The sequence below is a fragment of the Balaenoptera ricei genome, chromosome 14 (assembly GCF_028023285.1).
Source record: "Balaenoptera ricei isolate mBalRic1 chromosome 14, mBalRic1.hap2, whole genome shotgun sequence".
NCBI lineage: Eukaryota > Metazoa > Chordata > Mammalia > Artiodactyla > Balaenopteridae > Balaenoptera > Balaenoptera ricei.
Genome location: NC_082652.1, coordinates 47144127 through 47156133, shown reverse-complemented (window position 1 = coordinate 47156133; position 12007 = coordinate 47144127). Strand labels below are relative to the sequence as shown.

Genomic DNA, 12007 nt, shown 5'->3' with positions numbered 1-12007 from the left:
CAGACACAGACAGCATGAGGACAGTCGTGGCCCAATAAAACCTTTTTCTTTTACCCAAAATAGGCAGTGAGCCAAGTTTGGCCCTGCTGTTTTCAGTTGTATGCTTCTTTATGCCTAAAGATGACCATGGAAGTTGGGAATGTTTGGGACTCTTATAGATTTAATTCAGCAAATCATCAGACCTAGAAAGATACCTCTATGTTGTTACATGATTCCCAGAGTTATGTTAATAAATTTCCACATTTCCGTGAGTAGAGAGCATGGAGGAGATGGTCTGTTGCTTTTGCAGAAGAGATTTGCACAGAATAGTGACTCAAAGGCAAACGTGTACTATTAAGATATATGATTATACATAAGAAGTTCCAAGGTTTATACAGCAAGTAAGTTAAGTACATCTATACATGTAACAGAACCAGGCTCACAAACTAGCGGGAAAGTAAATCTATTAGTGATACTTATGGAAAAAGGATTATAAGAGTAACAACTTACAGAAGTTTTCTCCAAAGTGGGGAAATTATCATTGATGTCTAAAATCTTGATTCTACAGTCATACTCCGAAGAGAGTCCATCGGTAGCTCCATCACGATCTGAGCCCCTCACAAGGAGGTTATACATACTGTGTTGCTTAAGATGAAAGAGAATTTTAAGACTTTGATCTTGTTTTGAATAAAATCCAACACATTCTGATTATTCCATTTTTCTTTTATAATGTTCTATAATCTTAATACAATTTTATCTTTTCATCATTTTCATTTAAAAAAAATGGATGGATGCTTTTTACTTTTCTCCTTTACATTGGAGGAGAGGCACACATGAATCATTTCATCCTTGTCTCTTCAAAATTGAATTCCTTATTTCTTAAAATTCATCCACAGAAGGCTTTACCTCTCTGTCGAGGAAATTGGACATAGTGCAGACTTCTCCAGTGTACCTGTTCAGGATGAACATCGGTGCACCTGCCAGCTCCTGAGAGAGGATCTTATAGGCAATTTTAGAATTCAGATGATTGCCTTCGTCTGCATCTGTGGTGCTTAACTTTACTACCAGAGTGTCTAGAAATGAAGATGGAGGTGAAGAATGTTTGGGACTCTGTTAGAATCAAGTCAGCAAATCATCGGGCATAGGAAGAGTGGTCAGCTTTCTCCTGAATTCTCTTGTTCTAGTTTTCCATGAGAATATATTACCATAACTTTCAGCAACACCATTAAATACAAAATAATGGTGGTTTGCTTCTATAAAATCCTTTACTGTTTATAAAGTACTTGCACTCCTTAAATGATTAAATGGTAAATTAGCAAAATATAGTAATCTTTTCTAAAAATCAATAATCTTTATTTAAAGTATGTACTTATCAATTTATTTAAAGTAACAGTAATAAACTCATTACGTGTTTACATATGTCACATCCTTTTTATAAAAATGAACTATATCAAAACATAATTTAGCGAGAAGGCTGGCATTGTCTCACATTTTTGCAAATGTATTTTAAAAAAACTTTTACAATTCTTTAATGCTGTTTTTAAAGGTTACTTTCCATTTACAGTTATTACAAAATATCAGCTATATTCCCTATGTTGTACAATACATTTCTGATCCTATCTTATACTCAATAGTTTGTAAAGTAATTAATCTTTAATGTGTGAAAAAGTTCAACAGCCTTTATCAGAAAGCTGAAAAATTGACTTTATCAATTTGCTTTTGCCACAGTTTTGTGAAATTATTTTAAAATGCTTAATTAGGAAAGATTATAGCTTAATTAAATTCAACATTGCAATTATTTACGGAGAATTTATTTAAATTCATTATTTTCACTCATCCAGAAAGCAGAGAATTATTATTGTTTACCTTTCAAGATAATAGTACTTTATCAAACAGTCAAAAATACAGAATGATTGAAAAGAAGATTTTTCCACAAGAATATAAGAAGTCTTAGTTATTCATGGGGACAAAGCACAGGCATCCTAGGCCAATCCCCAAGGACATCAGCCCACAGGATGATTTTCCAGAGTTGGTTTGTCCCTTATGTTTTTCTGCTTTCCAGCCAGGATTCATAGTGAAGAAGCCTAGTGCAGAGAACCAGGGACCCCTTGAAGAGAAATAGCCAGGTTTTGTGGAATTCTTAGTTGATGAAAGTATGCCCTGGCCCTGTGGGTAACTCTCCTCACCTGAGGGACATTAACAAGGCTACTGATCAGCAAGAGAGTGGACTTGGATATGGACGTGGGTGTGGGTTTCACCCTCTCTTCCTTCACCAAGGTTGTGCTGAAGTGTGTTAGTGAGGAAACAATGATGGACTTTGGCCCCCCCCTCCCTGTTTTGACTCTTTTAGGCAGAACCCCTGCTTTACTTCCTTACGTACTCCCATCCTATGTTATAAAACATTTTGTTTTTCTTATTTTCTACAATACTTTTCTTAGGAGATCTAAGAAAGGAGTTCTCCTCACACCCCCTCTTGACCCCTGCTCCTTGTTATCTTTCATTCTCTCCTCCAGCATTCTTGTCTCTTTTCTTCCCCTACCCCCGGACTTCTCCATCTTTTCTTTGACTCTCCAACAGTACCTATAATTTGCTTTGTTATCTGTCTTTCTTATGAAATTTCTGTTTTCTATTCTTGTTTTCCCAAATTTATTTAGAGGTTTAAGAGCAAACATAGATGTGAAAGGAAAAGGAATATTAGAGGACTGGGGGAAGAAAGAGGCAGAAGGCAAAAAGGGAGAGAAGAAAGGAAGTAGCAATACAGGAAAATCATAGACACAGAAAGGAAGGAAGTTCAGGAGAAGTGATAGAAAGAGGGAAAGAGAGAAGAGTACTAGAGCTGGAGAATGAATTAAGCAGGATGAGAAAATGAAAAAAAAATATGAGAGAATATAATGTAACTTGGCTGTGTAGACTGTGAAGGCCAGTGAGTCCTTTGTGAGTGATCTGATGGGGGCAATTGCAGATGAACCCTTCACCACCCTCTATCTGGTGAGGTTCAGCCCAGAATTTGAGAAATAGACCAGAACGGAGCCCATTTTCACATGCATGGTTTCTTCCCCAGTTTACTCATTTAGATTAAGTTAATCATGAGCCCAGTGACAATCTCTGAGGAAGGCACTAGGCTTCTGGTAAATCACATATTTAAGAATCCTCCACGAACACGATGTTTAGCATTTTAGATATGATTTTTCTTCTAGGTAAATTTTAAGTTAGAATTTGTGATGTTTGTTCAAAATGCAGGTTTGACTTTTTCTGATATTGAAATTACCACCTGTATTTCAATCTCCTAAAGCTTTTGACCAAGAGAAGTAGAGATGGCGTAATGCAGAGAAGGAGTGTCATACTACTTAACTTGCATCGCTGTTTTCTTCGATGCTGGCTGTGTACAAATTTTGTGTAAAGACTGGGGGGTTATCATTTATGTCCATAACTTTGACTCTAAGCTCAAGAGGCCTTTCTAAATCTTCACCCCATGAATTCAGAGCTCGGCAATAGATCTGTGGAAAGTTGGAGAAAAAAATGTCTTTCTCTACCAAAGGAAATTAAGTAACATGCCTGAAAATACACCAGGAAATGTGCAAAGAGATAATTTTCTCAGTGAATTCAGACTGTATTACAATCTGGTAACTTAAATATTGTCTAGACATTTGATCACATACATATGCAATTCTGAACTATAAACTTATGTTTTCATACTCTTTTCATCTATTCAAGCCCTTCATTTGATTTCAGTCTACTGTGATTTATCAAAAGTAAGCATTAGTCCTGAGATGATATATTTTTTTAAAAAGGGTAGAAAAATAATATGCATAAATCAAAACATACTGCCGTGACTTACCAAGAAAAGTGGTGTTATCTCTCTGTCCACCACTGAGGTGATGTTAATTTCCCCAGTCCGAGGGTTAATGGTGAATACTCCATAGGGTGGTCGATCAATTCCTGCCCCAGAGATGCGGTATGTAATCTTCTGATTCACTTCACAGTCTGATCGAATCTGTGAGGAAAATGGCCAGGATTGTGATTTAATTTAGAGCAAATCATGATCTGCAGAGTGTAGTGCAGTGAGAAGGGAATAGGCTTTGTAGCCTAGTGGGCTTTGGATTGAAACCTGGCACCTTGACTTATGCCTGTGTAACTTTGGAAAATTCACCTAGCTTTGCCAAGCACCAATCTATAATGGGATAATACCACCTATATCCTAGGTTTGTTGTGGGGATTGTATGAGGTAACATATAGTCACTTCACCCCAATTCCTGGCATATGGCACATATGTGCTTGATGCTAGACTTGTTATTATTAAGAGTACATTGTCCAATTCTCTGGTTCTCTTTGCATCTAAGGAAAGTTTGACAGAAGAAATCACCATCCTTACTGTTTTTAAAATGTTGTTTCACATTAATATGTACACTGTCTAGATTTTAGTTAGAGATTTAATCAAAATTACAGATAAATTAAGAAAATTTATAGTTTTATATCTATTGCTCATAAATTTAAACAAAGATATTTCAATTTTGAAATCTCACCTGTATACTAAAGATGAGAACACTCAGTAAAATACTAAGGTTTGTTGCCCAAATATCCACAGTTAAACAATGACAGCTGGAAATACAACTTGGATTAGCTCCCCTCTAATCTAAAAATCTTATTTATATAGATGAAAATCCAAGAAATCCCCCAAATGCAAATAAAAAGAAAAGAACACGCCATACAAGTGGGATAACATAAAGCTATAACTGTAAGCTGAATGGAAACAATAACAATTTGAAGCTTTCCAAAATTTTCCAAAAATTTGAAAACTTCTGAGAGAGAATAATCTCTTTTCTTGAGCTGAGGTTATAGCTATAATATCACTGCTGATGCTTACTATATATGTGGAGATTTATATATACATTTAAGCTATGTATACATGTAACACTTTAAGGAGAGAATTCTGGTAGATCACTCTACTGTTGATTTCACCAGTGGGGCAGGGCCAAGATGCCCAAAAAGAGCTAGTGAGGCTGTTAATGTGAGTCCCATCCTTCATGAATCAATTTATTATACATTCTTTTCTTCACTCTCCTTCCTTATTGATTGCCATTATTTGGAGTACTCTTTAAGACTCTCCTAATTTCTGGATGTAGGGATCTAGTGGGAACTTTTGACACTATCCTTACTCTTTTGGAGGGAATTAATCAATACTGTAACCTTTGATTTGGGGGAGGGATAGTCTGAAGACTATTACGCCATGCATACCTTTCCTATAACATATACATGTGACAATACCCAGAACACAAACGAACAGATAAAGCCCAGCTGTGCTGGAGATCCAAATCTCTCAGTATCACTTAAGGACCCTCTGCTCTGTATCAGCTCCCAGAAGGTGATATTCAAAACGATGCCTCATCAGCGTGAGCACATTACTCCACGTCACCCATCTTCCTAAATCACTGTGGTGTCCTGAAGGCTGCAAGTCCTTGAAATGTCTGAGGGTTTCCTGCCTTGCAGAAGCCCTTGTTATCAGCACAGCCTACGCCTGTTTATTTCATCACTTACTCTGGCAATCGGATTCCTCTTGGAGTTATCTTCTCCTTCTCGACAGACTGCAGCAATCCACTCTTGCTTTTGTCTTCTGACCACTTGCCATTTTGCGGTGCCATTTTCCATGCCTACTTCTTTCACCTTAAGCAAAAAGCGTTCCCATTTTGTACAGTGTTAGAACAGTTTTACTCAATAAGGACATTTATTCAACACTGTAAGGTGCACCCAGAAGAAGTAACAGTATTGAGTTTGAGGAACAAAGAAAGTTTTTTACTAGTTCTGAACTCTAGATAGATACAGCTTGGCCACCCTGACTAGCAACTTCTTTTGGAATTGTCCTTTTTCTAACTATAGGATTCTAGTGAAACAAATTTCATTAGAAATTGTGTGTGGAGCTCATAGTGTGTTCCATTGAATAATATGTGTGGTTTTTCTTTCTTCAATCTATCCTCACCAAATGAGAGGTCCTGCCCACCTTACCCTTCACTGTGCTCTGACCAGGCTTTCTGGTCTCCAGAGTGTAAAAGATTTCAGTGTTCCATGTGTGTGCATCCCCTGCAAAAGGAGTTTTGTGCTGGTGAGTGTGCTCACCTAAAAGAGGGAAGGGATTTTTCTCTTCTCTTGATAAGGACACAACTCTGGCTAAGCATCCAAATATATTATCGCAGGATTAGAAGAATATTTTAACTGAATTAATGGTACCTGCAGTAATCCCATGGATGTCTATATAGCTTCTTAGTGTTCTCCATTTGTATCTCTGCTTGCTATGTTTTTCTCTTTGTAGTCTTATGCTGCTGCTGTTAGAAAATGTTTAAGAATTTTATAGTTGAAGAGTTTAAGAATGTTACTCCATGCGTAAACATATGTATATGCATAGACATATTTTAAAAAATAACTCCTAATGTACTTATTGAGACATAGAATGTTCTGCATTTATTTAAGCTAGGGCTTCATTTAATTACCACTTTGGGGAAAGGAAACGTTCCCTGTGAATGGAGCTTATCCTTTCAAGAACCAAAGTATTGACATTTTTCCTCATTTTGATACAACCTCCTGAAATGTACCACATATTCCCTTGTTTGTCAACAGATATTAGAAAAGTAATTTTATTTCTTCAAAGGTGTCAGATCATCAAAATGAAAATTTAACTACGGAAATAAAATAAAGTCTTGCTGGTGATAGAGGACAGTAGCTTTATTTCCTGAGTCCTGCTCTAAATGGCACCAGATTCTCTGTTGTTTTATTTAGTTGTGATTACTTTTTTTAAAATTTTTGTATCTTTCTCTCATTAATTTAACATCAATTGTCTTTCTTGCTGATGTAACTGTCTACAAATCCTGTTCCCATTCTAAAATGTTACGTTGCTTCTTTTTCTTTGATTTGGGTTGGGAAATGTATAAATAAGCTAATAGGATAGTTTGATAAGTAGGAGTTACTACACTGAGCTGTCACAACCATGGCTAAATGCATGGCTATTTGGGAATATGGGTTTTGCCATTGCTGTTTCAATTTGGAAGAGGTTCTCTCGCTTACCTTTTTTCTCAACAATTATGGTTTCAAATGCTCTGATTTTTAATATGTGATGCATTACAAAATTCAGTTGTTCTTTTGATTTTAAATTGAGAAAATAGTTTTATTATACATTACCTCAACAATGAATTCACTATTTACTTCCAGCACCACCTGTTATAGAAGGTAAAATACTAGCATAAATTTGCATAATTTAAAGGAAGCAGTATCATAAAACCATTGACAATGTTCTCTTATTAATTCATTTGTAAAATACACATTTTGTTAATAATATGGAATAAACATGGGCAATGCAAAGTGAATAATACAGGCCTTTTGCCCTCTAAAGGCTTAACCTTTAGGGAAGACAAACACGTAACTACAGCAAGGTGGGTTAGGATACATGCTTCAGTGGAAGGGTAGAGTGGACAGCTCAAGTTATCAAGGTGAGTTCTGGGAAAGCCTCATAGGAGAGTAGGGATTTGAAAGAGGTCTGCAGGATGAATCTGCTTTGATAAGAGGAATTGATGGGGAAGAAAATTTCAGCCAGAGTAAAACGTGAGCACAGTTGTAAAGGCACCAAGTTTTAGAGGATGTTCCAGAAATGGTAAATAAACTAGCTGGAAGGTAGAGGAAATAGTGTGAGAAGACATGGGAGACAAGGTTTGGAATGTCAGCTTGGAGGCAGATCATGAAGTGCTTTATATGCCAGACTAAGGAGTCTGAACTTTGTTGGATAAGAGACTTGGAGTGACAAAAGCATGATTTTTGAAACATGTCATTGATACGAAGAGAAGATTACAAGGGAAAAGCACTTGAAGTTGAGACCCTTAGGAATTAGCCATTGCTTAGGTAAGACATAGAACATGAATATCGGTGCTGAAGTGGCGCTGGGAAGGGGAGAGGATGGAGGCATTACCAAAGAACGGATAGGGCTTGTGGACTGTGGGGTAGGAGGAGAGGAAGAGTCAGATGATTCCGGTGATGTGAGCTTGGCTTTCTGGGAGAATCGAAGTACTACTAATAGAAACAGAAAATTCAGCAGGAGATTATCACTGCAGGGAGATGGTGGCTGAAGTTTGTTTTGTCTATTTTCAATGTGTTTCTAAAATTTGGGATAGATATAAAAGCTACGGAAGTAGAATTTATCCAAACAGGAGTGTTATTTAAAGTTGAAGGAAATGAGGCTATGACTTGAATCAGTTTAAGATAAAGAGGTAGACAGGGAACAGAATCTTATGGGAAATGCTTATATTTGTGCCGGGGGCAGAAGGAAGAAGTCTAAAACCAGAGGGCACCCGGAGACTAAGAGAAGAGAGAGGTCAAGGGACCAAGGCTGTACTGTGGGTGCACAGCAGATTCTTTTAGTGTGAGGTTGCTAAGAAAGGGCAGGGCTTGTGGTGCTTGTGGTGCTTGTGGTGGAGGGTTGGAGAGGAAGCTGAGTTCAGAAAGGAGAAGAGGTTGGATAAGTAGGTGGAGGAGAAGTAGCCAAAAAGCAGGCAGAATGAGTAGAGTGGAGTGATAAGAAGTTAGACAAAGAGGGAATATTTAATAGTTTATGTGCCATAACAAGGTCAAGGAGAATGGGAACTGAGGACATCATGGGATCTAAAGTAAGCAGTCATTGTTAACTTTTCCCAGGGGCATAAGTCAAATTACAGGAGTCAAGGAATAAGTTACTGAGAAAATGGAAATAGCAACAATAGATTACATTTTCAAGTTAAGAGATTTAAAAAATGTGAGATAACAGTTGAGGATTTAATTAGATCAAATCATATTTTTAAGGCTGGGAAACCATGACCAAGTATACAGTCTACAGGGAGAGGAAATGGGTTGTGGAGAAACAGTGATAGAAAGAGAAGGAGAAAATCGAGAGGGAGAAGGAGGAAGAAATCAAGGAGTAGTTACAATTGTGATTAAGAGAGAATAGGATGGCTGAATCAGAACTGTGGGTAACAGAGACCTGATAGTGAGGAAGACTATTTCTTCCTTTGAAACAGAAGATTAGAGGAACACAATGAAGAGAGAAAATCATTTGGAGGTATAACTGGAGGAAAATTACGCACACACCTATTCTGTAGTTTTGCAGGGTTGGAGTGAGCAGGCATGGGAAGGGGCTAGAGGAGACTGTCAAAGACTTCTAGAATCTGCCACAGGGAAGGTGACAGGAAGTCAGCCCAACAGCACAAATCAGAGAAGAGCTGTAGGCCTACCTAGCATTCTTGAGTTAGGGAACACTTGAGCACAGAAAATTAGAGACCGAAAATAAATGATTATTCCATAGTTGGTGAAGAGTGTGATGACCAGCTGAGATTAGGAAGCAAGAATATGATGTGTAGCCCGTTCGTTTTGTGCCTTTTCTAGTAGAATTTGACAACCTGGGAGTGGGAGGAGAAGGAATATGAGGGCTGTCCCAGCACTGGGGATTGTTGTCAAGGCAGAGTGGAGACTCAGGGAGATGATAAGACACTATTGTGAATTCCAGTGAGTCAGGGCGCTCCAGTGAACTGAGGCTAGAGAGAGCCTGGGACAGGTGAAATGGGGGCAGAGCAGATTTTTGCAGGTGTGAGGGGCCGTAGGAGGGAGTGCAGGGTGTGGGTGGGGATTTGGAATGACAGCTGAGTCCTGAAGGGGGTAAGATACAGACTAGAAATTGGGCAGTAGAACACAAGGTTTTCTTTTAACTCACTTTCTCCCTCACGTGTAAGTTTATTAGACATTAGTAAAATATCTAGGCCTGGGAAAAAGCTTCATATATAATAGAAGATGGCTGCATAAGATGGTTTATTTTATAATAAATACTGCCTTTTCGGGGGTTAGATATTCTTTGTGTTAGAAAAGTAGATGATTCTAGAAGGTATCAGAAAAAGTAAAAATCACCCAGAATCCCACTATTTGGAGATCATCATGGTTAATATTTGGAGAAATTCCTTTAGACTTTTTTTTTTTTCAAAAACACATACTTACACAAATTGTAGTTTTTTTAACCCAAAAGAAATCATATTATAACACGCCATTCGGTAATTTGGTTTTTGCACTTGATTATTGGGGTAAAGTTCGTTGTCAGTGAACGCATAGAGACATCATACATTTTGAAGGTTGCCTTATGTATCACGTTAATAGATGTCTTCCATTCAGGGCATCGTATAGATTCTGCAGTTTAGAGCTGGAGACTAAACTCTGACGTGCGATTCCCAGGCACTGTCCTACAGTGGGAGGTTAAGGGCTGTCTTGGTGGATGTCAGAAGGTTGGTGAGCTCAGCACATGAGCCTGCGGTTAATAAGAAGCTCTCCCTCCTCATCTTCCGCTTCCCACTTGTCTCTCTTCTCTCCTTCTCCTCTGCTTCTCCTCTTCTCTTTTTTTCTCCCTCCTCTTTGATATTCTCTTCCACCTGTTGCTCTCGCCCTTCCTGACATTGTCTCAGGCTTGACGGAGAATCACGCTAGCCTCATTATGCTGCTTCCTTTCAGAGCTATAATCAACCCAGTAACCTAATTTTAACTGAGAGGTAGTGGGAGTGAGTCTTAGCTGGGGTTCTGCTCATAATTCAATCAGTGGTGTGGCAGGTATTTTCCAATGTATCTTCACCCTGGTTTCTGCCTGTTTACAAGCCTGCAAGGTTAATATTGGATCTGCGCAGTGTGAAAACACCCGCTGGAGGATGGACCCAAATCACTGATTCTTTTTGTTACATTAATTAAACAAGGAGGCTATTAGACTGGGGTGGCTTTGATGCCGTGGTGCCGAGGCAAGCAGACCAAAATCTAAGCTTGTGAATGCCTCAAAGTGACAAAGTTGAAACTTAAGGACAGCTGTTCACGAAGGGTCATCTAGGCTTTAGGCTGTAGCCGACCAATAATTTCCTACTTTGCTTTTGCTTTTTCTCTATAAAAGTTTGTCCCCAGCTTCTGTTGGTGGAGCATTTCTAACTACTTCCGGTTTGGCGATGCCTGATTTGAATTGATTTTCGTTCAAATAAATTCTTAAAAGTTTAATATGTTTCAGTTTATCTTTTAACAATTCATTTACTCAACTCCTGAAGCTTCTATTGAATCACCTGATATTATTTTACCAAATTGCTCTGGTTTTGCTTAAATTTTGGTGTCATATAATTGTGGTCCCTGACTTTGGGAAAATATTGGTGTTTGTGTTGACTATTCCTAATACTGTCTTGCAGAAATCTTCAAAAATTTTTGTTTATGTAGCCCGAAAATTTTTTTGGAAAATGACGTGCTTCTTCAAAATTTTCTATAGTGACATCTAAAAACTTTTGTTATACGTTTAAATAGCTGTAAAGAATGGAATTTAAGAATACTATAAATGTTGATATTATAAAATAAACTGTTACACTACTTTTTAAATGTAGCCAATAGAATCCAAAGGTTGTAGTCATTTGATGCCAAGGAAACCATCAACAAAATGAAAAGACAACATACTGAATGGAAGAAAGTATTTGTAAATGGAAGAAAATATTTGTAAATGTTATGACTGGTAAGGAGTCAATATCCAAAATATATAAACAGCTCATACAACTGAACATGAAAAAAAAATGATTAAAAAATAGGCAAAAGACTTGAATAGACACTTACCCAAAGAGGACATTCATATGGCCAAAAGGCACTTGAAAAGATGCTCAATATCATTAATCATGAGAGAAATGAAAATTAAAACCATGATAAAATATCACCTCACACCTGTCAGAATGGCTATCATCAAAAAGACCGCAAATAACAAATGTTGGTGAGGGTGTGGAGAAAAGGGACCCCTCCTACACTGTTGGTAGTTATGTAAATCGTTTCAGCCATTGTGGAGAACACTATGGAGGTTTCTCAGAAAAGTAAAAATATGACCCAGCAATGTCACTCCCAGTCTCTGTGGCCTAGTTGATGAGAGAGTTTCTTGTCCTCCTTTTTTCTTTGGATGTCCTTACAATAAATTGCACTAACTGAAGGAACCTGAACAGGACCTTTTCTAGCAATGTAAAAGTGCCTAAGAAAC

The 12007-nt window shown here is 37.8% G+C and overlaps 1 protein-coding gene across 1 annotated transcript in view; it reads right to left on the bottom strand.

Annotated features, from left to right (window-relative positions):
- The window catches only part of DSG4 (desmoglein 4), a gene marked incomplete at its 5' end in the record, with an annotated part of 47217 nt that extends 35766 nt beyond the window's left edge, over positions 1–11451 (bottom strand). The window contains 7 exon segments of the mRNA XM_059893786.1: positions 490–624; positions 886–1052; positions 3332–3476; positions 3818–3973; positions 5515–5640; positions 7147–7182; positions 11419–11451. Coding sequence (XP_059749769.1) covers positions 490–624; positions 886–1052; positions 3332–3476; positions 3818–3973; positions 5515–5640; positions 7147–7182; positions 11419–11451 — 798 coding nt within the window.
- Between the last annotated feature and the right edge of the window lie 556 nt (positions 11452–12007).